This window comes from Ranitomeya imitator, chromosome 7 (genome assembly GCF_032444005.1).
Source record: "Ranitomeya imitator isolate aRanImi1 chromosome 7, aRanImi1.pri, whole genome shotgun sequence".
Lineage (NCBI taxonomy): Eukaryota > Metazoa > Chordata > Amphibia > Anura > Dendrobatidae > Ranitomeya > Ranitomeya imitator.
The window spans coordinates 88,984,514-88,997,977 of NC_091288.1; the positions used below are offsets into that span (position 1 = coordinate 88,984,514).

The following is a 13,464-nucleotide window of genomic DNA, read 5'->3' on the forward strand; positions in this document are numbered from 1 at the left end:
CACAGTATGCATTTGGTATTGCTCATGATTGCGGAGCCCTATGGACCAATCAAGGGTTTGTTACTACTGCCGGGACTCCAGTGAAGAATGCTGAAGCTGTTAAAGCCCTCATGGACTCAATCGAATTACCTACTCAGGTGGCCATTATCAAAGTTAAGGAGCATGGTACTATGGAACAGGCCACAGACTGTTGGTAACACCTTTGCGGATATGCAGGCAAAAGCTGCTGCTATCCTACCCATTGAACTGACCATACTAGCTATGGTGACCACACGCTCTCAGCGTAAACAGTTACAAGAAACACTGACTCTACAGGAACCTGATGATCTACGCCAGACTGAGTTTTTCTACCGGACCCCGCGAGACCGCTTAATGACGATGCAGAGAATGTCTCCAAAGGAAGAAGTGAAGCAGTGGAAAGCTGATGGAGCACGTATGGACAATGGTCGCTGGAAAAAGGACCAACTTGTGTGTCTCCCTAAGCGGATGTACCCTGCTATTGTCACGTGGGCGCATGGGCCCACACATCGAGGTATCTGTCAGACCTGCAATTCCGGTCAACTTCAACGTGTACCCCCGAAGCACCTTGCTAAGCCCGACTATCTTTTCCAAAAGCTCCAGGTGGACCACATCACGTTGCCTAAGTCTGGAAGGTATGAATATTGTCTGGTGGTTGTCGATATGTTCTCCAATTGGCCAGAAGCATTCCCCGTTACCAACGTGACTGCAGAGACCACAGCAAAGAAACTGGTGATGGAAGTTATATGCAGATATGGTGTTCCAGAAGTTGCTGAAAGTGACCAAGGCCCGGCCTTTTCTTCTCGTGTATCAGGAGGTTCTGACAATGCTTGGATCCACTGTAGCCCTCCATACTCTCCACAATCCAGTGGGAAAGTTAAGAGGCTGAACGGCACACTGAAGGGACAATTGACCAAAATGATGCAGGAGACTACGGCTCAATGGTCAGGGCTCTTATATATTCGTACTACCCCTATTTCAAAATATAGCCTGTCCCCATATGAGATATTGTTTGGTGCTAGGTTCTCAGTTGTAAATTTTCAGTCTCAGTAGTTGTCAGAAGAAACTGACCGTGCTGTTCAATATGTTATTCAGCTTAGTAAAAAATGTTGCTAACACCCATGTTTTAGTTTCTTTTTCCCTTCCAGATTCAGCAGAAACCGATATTGGTCACAATTTGAAGCCTGGTGGTTTTATGGTCGTGAAAAGCTATGTCAGTAAAACTTGAAGGAAAGAGCACCTGGATCTACGCTTCACACTGCAAAAGAGACCGGATCAGCGCCTAGTCACAGTGGTGATCGAAGGAAAATGTTGCTGTTGTTTTTGGTCCTGAGGCTGGGGGCCATCCTCGCCCCTACCTCCCCGGCCCCTATTGTAAATAAGAATTCCGGTGCCACTATTCTCTGGGTAAACCTAACGGCCCCGGTAAATATCTGGTGATTTGATTTCTGCAATGTAGTCAAGTGCCCTGAGACTCAACGGGTGGTAGAGGGAATCATCCAGTATTATATATGTGTTAGAAGTCTTCTCCATAGAAACACAAACAGCCCCAAGGAAAAATTTATGGTTAGAATGGGTAAGATACAATGTAAGAGTCCAGAGTATCTCTGTAGGATGTATTGCTTGTGCTGCAGCGAATACACATCTATACACACATGCATTGTTTTTTCCTGATGACAATATCACTGCCTGTGTTATGAATCTGTTGAAGGATTTAAAGCCCATTGATTGCTCAGATTATGTCCCACTAATTCATGAAGCACCTAAACTAAAGGTCCCAGGAGGGATAACTGTGTTAGCTGATAATTATACCTGCTATAATTCCCACGACACTACAGGTACACCAGTAGGGGTCTTCGAGACAGGTTTCTGCAAAGAGAACAGTTCCCTAGATACTGATTTGCTAGCTAATCATACACAGTACATGTACGACATTTATTGGTTATGTGGAGATGGTAAGCTCCATCCTAGGTTGCCTAATGCCTGGACAGGCCAATGCACCCTTGTTAAACTAGCTATGCAGTTCAAGGTTTTACCTTGGGATCCAGAGACACCTGATGAATATACCAGAAAGAGGAGAAGTCTCGATCAGCTCCACATGAGTTATGAAGAAAATCCATTAGTATATGTCGATGGCATTGGAGTGCCAAGGGGGGTGCCTGACCAATCTAAAGCCCAGAACCAGATCTATGCTGGTTTTGCTTCTATAATCCCACAGGTGCAGATTAATAAAAATGTTGTTTGGATCAAATATATATATATATATTACAGTGAACAAAGGTTTGTCAATTTTATCTGTGATGCCTTCCAGGGTATAGTTGAGCAATTGAGCCCTAACACTAGAATGATCCTCCAAAACTGACTAGCCCTTGATATGATCTTAGCTGAGAAAGGAGGAGTCTGTGGGATGGTGGGAGAGGAATGTTGTACCTATATCCCTCAGAACTCTGGGGTAAATGGAAAGACCATGATAGCCCTTAAGAAGATAAATGGGTTAGCAGCAGAATTAAAAACTAATGCTGGAGTAGACACATCTTTCTTTTCCAGTTGGTTGGGTGGGCTCAAAGGATTTCTTCAACAAGCTTGTCTAGTACTGATTGCGCCCCTTGTAGTTGGATCGATAATCCTCTGTTGTGTTATTCCCCTGTATAAAAAGGTTATCACTGAGGCAACTCCGACTGGCACCTTCCTCAACCAAGAGGTAGACCCACCAGAGTACGATAGTACTGATCCAGGGGAGATCCCTAAGTACGTCCCCCTCAAGAAGATAGACAATACCCTTTACTCTCAGATGATGCTAAGAGATTTAGTTTAGGGACAGCGGGAGAACTCCATGTGAAGCTAGTGAAGGGTTCAGCTGCCTGGAGGCCTCTCACAAGGGGAGAGCTTCTGAGGTGTCTGGATGAAGAAATCCACCTCCCCTTTCCCCATCACATGGACAGTCTCGAAGGAACTTTCTTTTTAGGGAAAAACTTAGTGTTTAGGGGGGATTGTCAAGGTAAAAATATATGTCTTTATACTCTTTTGTACTTTTATATATTCTTATGCTGTGAAACAATAAGTTTTTCCCCTTCGCTTGCTAATGCAAATTTAACTGTATTTAAGATGGCTGCCAGTATTCACCTTTGCCCCACTTTCAGGCTGAAGAAACAAGTTTCACATACCAGAAGGACAAGTATCATTTCTCTGGAAATGATACTTAAAGCGATGTGGACAAGATGTGGACAAAGGAAGATTCATCAGATGATGTCAGAGCCAATCAGAAGGACTGAATACTAGATACATTGCTTAACCCCCGCCTAACCCCGCCCTCTGCACACCTTCCCCCAATGGACCATGTAATATTGTGTTTTAGGAAATAAAGTTCAGTAGTTGCTGTGAGGTTACCACTACGTGTGGAAGCATAAGCAGACTCTGAGTTTGAACCAGCTTTTGTCTGACTCATTCTTCACTCCGGTACCATTGCTTTTAATCTGATTTGGAATGACTGGTGGATGAAGGGTATTGTCGTGACGACCCCGACACTATATGGAGGACTGTGGCAGTACATTATACTATATGGAAGAATTGCAGTGTATTTTAATATATGGAGGTCTATGAGGAGTGTATTATACTATATGGAGAACTATTTGGAGTGTATAATACTATATGGAGGACTGAGGAGTGTATTATACTATATGGAGGACTGAGGAATGTATTATACTATAGGAGGACTGAGAAGTGTATTATACTATATGGAGGACTGAGGTGCACATTATAATATATGGAGGACTATGGAGTATATTATACTAAACAAGCAAAATGCTGCCTATTCATCGAGTGATTGGATTGTTTATGTGGGAACAGAAATCCTTGTTCTCAGCAGCACATCGCCGGTGTAAACTGTAGTTGTGCTGCTGATAACAGGATACTGTATGGGGACAGATTGATCCAATTGTCATTGTTCTGTCCCCATCATTTTTTCTCAGTTGGTGTAAAGAGGTTGGGAAACAAGCGAACGACTTCAGTATTGTCGATCAATTCGTTTAGCGGCCTGAGATCAGCGCATGTAAATACAGCAGAAATGCTTCGCAGGGAGACCAGGCAAGGATGATGACAGTTATAGTTAGCACCCGGCGCCTGGGAATAGTGCTAACTCTATTGCTTTTCCCAGCTGCCAGAGCATTTAATTCTGGTATGTGTAATGATTTTTAGGGTTGATGTCAGCTGCGTAATGTCAGCTGCATAATGTCAGCTGCTATCAATCCCTGGTGTAAGTAATGGAGAGGTGTCTATCAGACACCCCCACTACTAGCCCAGACCTGGCGAGACCCAGTGACGCTAAAGAGCGGTGACGGTAGTAACAGTACCACTCTTCACAGTCGTCGAGCTCAGCGCAAGACCCGGAATATCTGAAGAGCGGTGACGTTACTAATGTCACCGCTCTTCAGAGTCACCGTATCTCGTGCTGTGCAGCGGAACCAAAAGTGGCGGTAGGCAAAGTTTATGGAGAATCAGAATGAGGTTCCATAGCCTTTGGTTGTCTCAATCCCTTCATTATCTACAAGATCCAGTTATGTAGGTAAAGTGGCGGCTTTTCTTGGTACTGCAACTGAAAGAAATAAATAGGACTGAGCTGTAATGCTGGATACAGCTGTGATTATATGTTATACTAGATGGTGGCCCGATTCTAACGCATCGGGTATTCTAGAATATGGATGTCCACGTAGTATATTGCACAGCCCATGTAGTACATTGCCCAGCCACATAGTATATTGCCCAGCCACGTAGTATATTGCCCAGCCACGTAGTATATTGCACAGTCACGTAGTATATTGCCCAGCCACGTAGTATATTGTACAGTTACGTAGTATATTGTCCAGCCATGTAGTATATTGCACAGTCACGTAGTATATTGCCCAGCCACGTAGTATATTGCACAGTCACGTAGTATATTGCCCAGCCACGTAGTATATTGCCCAGATACGTAGTATATTGCCCAGTGATGTAGTATATTGCCCAGACACGTAGTATATTGCCCAGCTACGTAGTATATTGCCTAGTGACGTAGTATATTGCCCAGTGACGTGGTATATTGCCCAACCATGTAGTATATTGCTCAGCCACGTAGTATATTGCCCAACCACGTAGTATATTGCCCAGTGACGTAGTATATTGCCCAGCCACGTAGTATATTGCCCAGTTACGTAGTATTTTGCCTAGTGACTTAGTATATTGCGAAGCCAGGTAGTATATTGCCCAGTGACGAAGTATATTGCCCAGTGACGTAGTATACAGCACAGAGCCGCGTAGTATATTGCCCAGTTACGTAGTATATTGCCCAGTGACGTAGTATATTGCACAGCGACGTAGTATACAGCACAGAGCCACGTAGTATAATGGCCAGTCACGTAGTATATTGCCCAGTTACGTAGTAAATTGCCCAGTGATGTAGTATACAGCACAGAGCCACGTAGTATATTGCACAGCAAAGTAGTATAAAGCACAGAGCCACATAGTATATTGGCCAGTCACGTAGTACATTGCCCAGCTACGTAGTATATTGCCCAGCCAGGTTTGTCACAGGTTAAAAAATAAAAAATAAACATATACTCACCTTTCCGAGGGAGCTCTTGTAGTCCACGGCAGCTTCCGGTCGCAGGTTTGGTATGAGCGCAGGACCTGTGATGACGTCACGGTCACATGACCGTGACATCATGGCAGGTCCTTCTCGCGCATGCGTGCAGGGCCTGTGATGACGTCGCGGTCACATGACCGTGACATCATGGCAGGTCCTTCTCCTATACCATCTTTGCCACCGAAACCTGCAACGGAAGATGGCAGCCGGCGCGAGCTGCTACGGAGGGTGAGTACAGCAGGTTTTTTTTAATTATTATTTTTAACATTACATTTTTTACTATTGATGCCGCATAGGCAGCTTCAATAGTAAAAAGTTGGGGACACACAGGGTTAATAGCGGCGGTAACGGAGTGGGTTACCCACGGCATAACGTGGTCCGTTACCGCTGGCATTAACCCTGTGTTAGCGGTGACCGGAGGGGAGTATGCGGGCGACAGGCACTGACTGCGGGGAGGAAGGAGCGGACATTTTCTTCCGGACTGTGCCCCTCGCTGATTGGTCGCGGCAGTCATGACAGGCAGCTGGCGAGACCAATCAGCGAATGAATAACCGTGACATAAGGACAGACAGACGGAAGTGACCCTTAGACAATTATATAGTAGATAGTCGTCTTACACTCCCCTCACTTCCTGCAACCTACAAGTGTACAAAGATATTATACACTCACAAGTGGGCCTGTGTAACTTCAAATGCCAGGGCTGTATTTTAGTCCCAGTCCGGCCCTGGATCACACAAAGATTCAGTCATAGTTAGACCAACAGCATGGACATTTGTGGCATAGTATTTAAATGCAAGTGCAACAGGTATACATACTAAAAAGTAGGATGTGAAAGCACACACGCACACAGCTCCCGTCCACCCCGATGGCAGTTTCGGCTAATACCTTCCTCAGAGGGAACATACTATCAATATGCTGGTAATCATTTAGTTAATTTGTGTTGCAAATCTTTAGTGTTGAATATATGATGTAATTGATGGGCAGCACGGTGGCTCAGTGGTTAGCACTGCAGCGCTGGAGTCCTGGGTTCTAATCCCACCTTGGACAACATCTGCAAAGAGTTTGTATGTTCTCCCCTTGTTCCCGTGCGTTTCCTCCAGGTTCTCCGGTTTCCTCCCACATTCCAAAGACTTACTGATAGGGAATTTAGATTGTGAGCCCCATTGGGGACAGCGATGATAACGTGTGCAAACTGTAAAGCGCTGCGGAATATGTTAGCGCTATATAAAAATAAAGATTATTATTATTATTATAAAGATTATTATTATTATGATGTGAAATGCTTTTAAGTACAATATAATCATTATAATTTGTTGTAACCAACCACAGTTTGTTACTATGCCCGGGTAACGCCTGGCTCTCTTCAGCTAGTTATTAATATTTGCCAAATGTCAGAATAATGAGAGATAGAGAATGTGTTAAGGTATTATTATTATTAGGCATCATGAAATCTGAAGATCACCAAAGGATTTTGGGTTGCAATGTAGAACCCAGTGTCAGAAAGATGGGTTTGTTTCCTAGGTCATGGGACTTCTAGCCGGACAATGACCCTAAATATACTTCAAGAAGTACCCAAAAATGGATGGGAAAAAAGTGCTGGAGAGTTCTAAATTATAAATAGTCAATGGAATACATAGCCAGTCTATAATACCAACATTCCCATATTGTAAATTATTTAGCATAAGTAATAACACACACACAGAAATTAAGTTCGCCAGCAATGAGTCCGGTTCTAAATCCCATTGAACACATGTGGCGACATCTTATAATTGCTGTTGGGAGATGACCCCCTTGCAATATGACAGACCTGGAGCAGTTTGCAAAAGAACAGTGCTACACAATTCCATTTGAGAGGTGTAAGAAGCTTTATGATGGTTATAGGAAGCGATTGATGGTAGTTGTTTGTTCCAAAGGGTGCGGAACCAAATATTAAGTTGAGGGTGCCAAGAATTTTTTCCGACCCATTTTTGGGGTTGTGAGAAATTATCTCCAATTTGCCTTTTCTCCTCTTGGTTTTTTTGTGCCGTTCCAATACACACAAAGGAAGTAAACTTGTGTAATTGCAATAATTTTCTGGGAGAAATGCTTCATTTTCTGGAACAATTTCAAGGGTTTGAACACTTTCGACCATGAAAAAATAACAAGTAGCAGAAAGGACAAACTACATGTGCTTGAAATGAATCTATTTTCCATGTAAAAAGTATTAATATGTCACAGTCACAGTAGTGACGTGAAATCACAGGTTATAATCGGAATTCTAATTAGAAATCCATACCAAATGAGCACTCTATGGTCCTTGTAATTGCCTCAGCCATGTGAAAGGGGCTGACGCATCACAGAGACCGTTGTGTGCTCACTTGGTATGGATTTCTAATTAGAATCCGGATTATGTCCTGTGATTTCACATCACTACTGTTCTCTTTACATGTTATTACTTTTTATGGAACAAATAGATTTACTTAAAGGCACATGTACTTTGCCCTTTCTGATACTTGTCATATAATACAGCACTGTTGATTTATACATTATTCATTTTTTATTCACATGTATAATACTCAGTTATGGTGCCTTTTTTTCATGCATTCATGTTCCATACCCATTTTTCATACTATTATTTACCAAGTTGTACCTTAACCTTCTGTAAGAAAAGTGTCTTCACGTTACTCCATTGGTCCCTGTTGATGTCATTTTATCATTTACTGTGACTTTGTTTTCATTTACTTTTCTTATGTCATAATAAAATAAAGATGTACACTTTTTTTTAGCATTGGTGCTTATTATGAACTCTATTGATGGGTGATATATTGCAGAAAAATTCCTAGATTTCGGCCATAACTCACTTTGTATATTCCTTTAAAAGGATGGCGACCTGCTGTCATTAACATATCTTCATTCCGCTCCAAAACACACCTAATGGGTCTTTTGTTTCTGAAACAAATAATAAATAAAATATACCAAATAGATACTAGGCTAAGAAAACTGGAACAATAAATCATACTAAACGTCTCGGATTAATGTGTGATATAAAATGCACTTGTTGTGGAGCAAATTGGTGGATGGGGTTTACCTTGCTATGTGAATGCATGCAGTCCTGGGAATAGGGTGCCCGACAAAAGAGTAAAAGAAGGGTTACATGGCTGCTTATGGGTCAGATAATGTGATGTACTTTGATCCCATGTTATTCCATGTGGTTTCAATGCTAGTAAAATCGCTGTTAATAAAGTAGGCTGCATAGAAAGACACACAAAGTTGTAACTATATGAATTTTTGCTCATGTTAGTTTCACCAACACTTACTTTTGAGCAGCCACAGCTGCCGCACATGCAAAGATGCCTGGCTTGGTAATCTTTCCTCCAAATGCTCCACCAACTCTTTTTACATGAGACATGATCCTGTTAGAAGGAACGTCAAGAATGGAGGCCACTGAAAGCTGCAAATGAATTTTGAGACAAGATATTTACTGCAAACGACAATCTCTGTTACTTAAATGGAAATGTAAAAAATTGAATTCGTTTTTATTACAGGACTACTTCATTTATCATTAATAAAAAGTTAGGTATTCTCAAGTCCTCTCTTGAGCTCATAACCCTGCAGTCTCCTTACTTCCTGGTTTCTGGCAGGGTGGATACTCCTCATTGAGTGACAGTTCTGGTGTGTAGCAGAACTGTAGTATTAGTGGAACTATAAAACTCAGCACAAGTTTTGTTATATCACATTTAACTCTTAGTGATATGTCCTGGAGTCTACTTATCACTATATTTAAACATAGAGAAAAAAGAGCATTTGAACAAACACACAACTTTCCTGAGCCACGATTAGGGTACCTGCTCTAAAAGCTGCCAATAGTGAGGATTGGTGATTTTGTAAGATTTATAACAGCATCTTGTCAGGAGCCAAGAATGTGGGGAAGGGAGGTGAGCAACTAACTGATGATTAGAAATAAATGGGCTGGAGAAACCTGACTGGTAGGTTAGGAGTTAACTTCTCTCCTGGAATGTAATTACTGTGCACACTCAGCCTCATGCTGATGGCCCTGTTCCATGGAAAACAGCTGTACATGATGTAAGATAAAAGCTCACACAGCAAGAGAAAGACAGAAAGAAAAAAGAAAGGTCAATTGCAAACTTACTCATTTTTAAACTGTCAAACTAAATAAATTTAATGACATGAGAATTCTCCTTTAAGAAGTCTCTGGGCAGGTTCTCACTTGTTTATACCGAATTAAGTGATGTTGCCAACTAGGGATGGGATATGTATGCCCCCAGTATCAGGATTCAGGATAACTTCTAATTTATAGTAGTTTAGGAAGCCATACATAACATTATCCCTCCAGAACCACACAAAGGGCCTAGTTCATTCAATGTGAGTGGAGAGTGGAAAGGTAACAAAGACTTTTCACTGATTTTGTGTGATTTTGTCTTTTATTTAAATGGAGTAGCTGATTCAATTGCCACCATTCCAAGGATTTTGAAACAGATTTTTTTTCAGTGCTGTTCTGTTCCAAAGTTATGCCTTTCAGCAATAAAGATACAAACTTTCCCTTCAACTAACTGGGCATAAATGACAGAACATCCATGCGGGTAGGGCCAAGATTTTATTGGCCAGCATGAGAGGAGACAAAGAAAATGCCCACAGAAGTTCTGTGGTATAGGCCCAGTTGGCTTAAAGGAAAATGTTCTTTTTCATTTCTGGGGGGGCATAACTTTGTAAAGAAGAGGTACAAAAGAAAAAGAAAAAAATGTTCGAGAATCAGTGGAACCCAAGCAATGAAAAAATCCAGCCAAAAGTCTGTTAGTGTGACAGACAATCTTGAACTTTAGGAAAGAACTGTTTATGTAGGGCATATAAAAAGGGGATGTTTTCGAGGAAATTGCTTACTTGTGCAGTTGTTGGATCCTGGGTGGAGATGTATATATCAAACTCATTATCTTCTCCCTTTGGCACAACCAGGACAGAATTGGTTTCCATATAAAATTGTTCCTGTCCTCCAATATGAACTTCCCCTAAGAATAATTCAAGAACAATGCATTACAATTTATTTCACTGTGTACTATTGATGTAAATAATAACATTTTGACTGCCCACGGCCAACTTCATGTGTACTAAAAACTGGTATATAGTTCAATTCAGTGTATGACATTTGTTCACATCAACATTTTTTATTTCTGCTGAACGAGCGGAGCTGCTAAAAGTACAAAAGTGCTTGTAACTGGGGAAAATAGCGCTGAATGCTGCGAAGGAGCCTCAAAAGCAAATTTGAACAGAACCTAAGCAGTAGACAGTAAGCTCCATCTAGTGTCTGCTGCAGACAGATTTTGTATTTTTATGTTTGGGAACATACCGAAGTCTAGATATCTTACCTTCAAGTATCTGGTCAGCCATTTTAAAAGCTTCTTCTACATTCCCATGCAAAATTTGTTTTGAAGGTTCAAAGAATGAATTGTGCTTGATGGCATCCTATAAATGGACAATTTTACATTGCAACAATTAAAAGTACAACAACTTCTAATGCTCACTTATACTATAAGTATCAAATGATTTAATTTTTAAAGACAACCTGTCAGCACGATTTTGTAGAATAAAGTAAAGACATGGCTGTATTGGTGCTGTGACACAGATTACGTTGATACTTTTGGTGAATAAATCTTTGTTCTTCTTTAATCGCCATTTGAACCTTTCTGCAAATTAGATTTCGGTGCACAGAGGCCGGACTGTGCACTGGGTTCCTCACCCGCCTGTCTGTGGTTCCCCAGCCCTCCGTCAGTGGTTGATCTGCCTCCTCTGTATGAAATCTCAGCAATGACCTGAGGCAGGAGAAGGGGCCTGGGAATCACAGATAGGGAGGAGAAGAACTAATCAAATGTTGATTACAGGAGAACAACAAAGCGAATTTCTTCACCAAAGGTATCAATTTAATCAGTATTACAGCGCCATTACAGCATTGTCTTTACATTACAAAATCACGCTGAAATGTTTTCTTTAAGAGCATGAGCAAAGCCAGAACAGAGTTAGGCCCACCAAGTGAAATAATTATGAGGGCACCTTCCATCAATAAAGAATACTGTAGGCAACCGACCAGGAAGGTACTGGAGGGAGTGTATATCTCTCCCAGAAAGTTAAGCTGGGCAAGATATTAAAAGCCAGGTAGTACTGGTTGGTGCAGCAGCTTAGCTCCTGAGCTATTTTATTTATGATAGTTCCAGGATGGGTTTTATTGGAGAGATGAGGAGGATTTAGTGATGGGACTCATCACTCCCGCTCCAGTACTGGAGGCTTATCCATCTCAGTTTAGAGCAGTCATCTCATTACTGACGCAGGAAAGGCTTAATGGAAAGCTTCATTAGACGCACAGCCTCCAGACTGACATGATGAGTTCCTGAGGAGGAAATATGCACAGTGCTTAAATGTGCTAAATTCTGAGTGGCTGGATAGCCAAGCCCGCATACATCCCTGGTAGCGTGTGTCAGAAGTGTGGTATGTTAGTTAGCGCCTAGCTGTTGTTTTTGGTTTCTTTACTGTTTGATACCTTTTTGGCTGAAAATAATGCCCCACGCTTTCTATACATGGACTGTGTCTGCCTCTGCCACAATGAGCGCATTACCGTACATACACTTATTTTCATTGTAATCTTGCTTTAAACTAGGGGTGGGAAACCTTTTTCTGCCAAGTGCCATATGGACATCTACACCATCTTTCAGGGGCCATACAAATTTGCACTAACTGCTTATGCATGCTCCCAGAGAAAGAAGAAATTATAAAGGCTGGTTGCCGCCAAGACACAGCTGCTGTCCTAAGCATTGCGGAGCCCGGTACTGGGGGGCGGTGAAAAGGTCCCAGGGGCCTGAGGTTCTCCACCCCTGCTTTATATACAGGAACCATCATGGTTGTATGGGATATTAATTATTTATTTTCATTATATTTAATGAGTTTTATTCTCATCATGCTTGATCTTTAGCATTCTTTCATGTTATTATAGCTTTGACTTAATCTCCCAGTGATGATATTCCTTTATTTTGTCACCTGTTCTCTTTGATGTTACATATAGATTACCTTGACAAAGGCCAAAAGGTTGAAGCATTGGTCATTATCTCTTTCTCCACTTGTCACTCAAATGAAGATACTTGGAAAAAAAACTTTTACTCTTGTCCATATATTGTGGCCAAGGTTTTTTATTGACTGTGTACATGATTTTCCTCCTGAGCACAGAATATTCAGGCCGTGCGAGCCCCTAATCTATATTACCGTATATCTATCCCTAGAGTAGGCCATCAATATCTGATCGGTGGGGTTGCATTAGCTCTTATTGGGGGATGACTGGAGGTTCTCGAATGCTGCTGGAATATAGCAGCTCCATCATCTCTATAGATACTACAGCCAGGTACTGCAGATTGACCCCCGACCACTTTAGTTTTGCCGGAGCTGCTGTGTTCTGGAAGCACCCATCAAGTCCCATCCGCCACCGGCAACAGCTGATCAGCGGAGGTGCCGGGTGTCACACAGCCACCAATCAGATATTAATAGTCTATCCCAAGAATAGACAATCAATAAAAAAGTAGTGGCCAAACTCTTTATAAACCACAATGACATTATCTTATTGGACAATTTCCTAAAATAAGTTGTGCTAAATAAAGTTTTGCTTTAAACTTAAATACATATGGAACCAGTGGGTGTGTTCAGAAATACATTTCGGTACCTCAATTGTGAGAATAAGTGGTTCCTGATCTTTATAGCTTATCTTGACTTTTGCTGCTGCTCTTCTTGCATGTTCAGGAGTGTCCGCGACCACAGCACATATTATTTGCCCCACACACACAACCTAAAGGAAAATG

The 13,464-nt window shown here is 41.8% G+C and overlaps 1 protein-coding gene across 2 annotated transcripts in view; it reads right to left on the minus strand.

Annotated features, from left to right (window-relative positions):
• The window catches only part of LOC138644800 (aldehyde oxidase 1-like), a 252,342-nt gene that overhangs the window by 81,955 nt on the left and 156,923 nt on the right, over positions 1-13,464 (minus strand). For both annotated transcript variants that reach the window (XM_069733618.1, XM_069733619.1), the window contains 5 exons: positions 13,329-13,451; positions 10,996-11,092; positions 10,514-10,638; positions 8,932-9,065; positions 8,476-8,563 (listed from right to left, as the gene is read on the minus strand). In XM_069733618.1, coding sequence (XP_069589719.1) covers positions 8,476-8,563; positions 8,932-9,065; positions 10,514-10,638; positions 10,996-11,092; positions 13,329-13,451 — 567 coding nt within the window. The remainder of the gene's footprint in view (positions 1-8,475; positions 8,564-8,931; positions 9,066-10,513; positions 10,639-10,995; positions 11,093-13,328; positions 13,452-13,464) is intronic.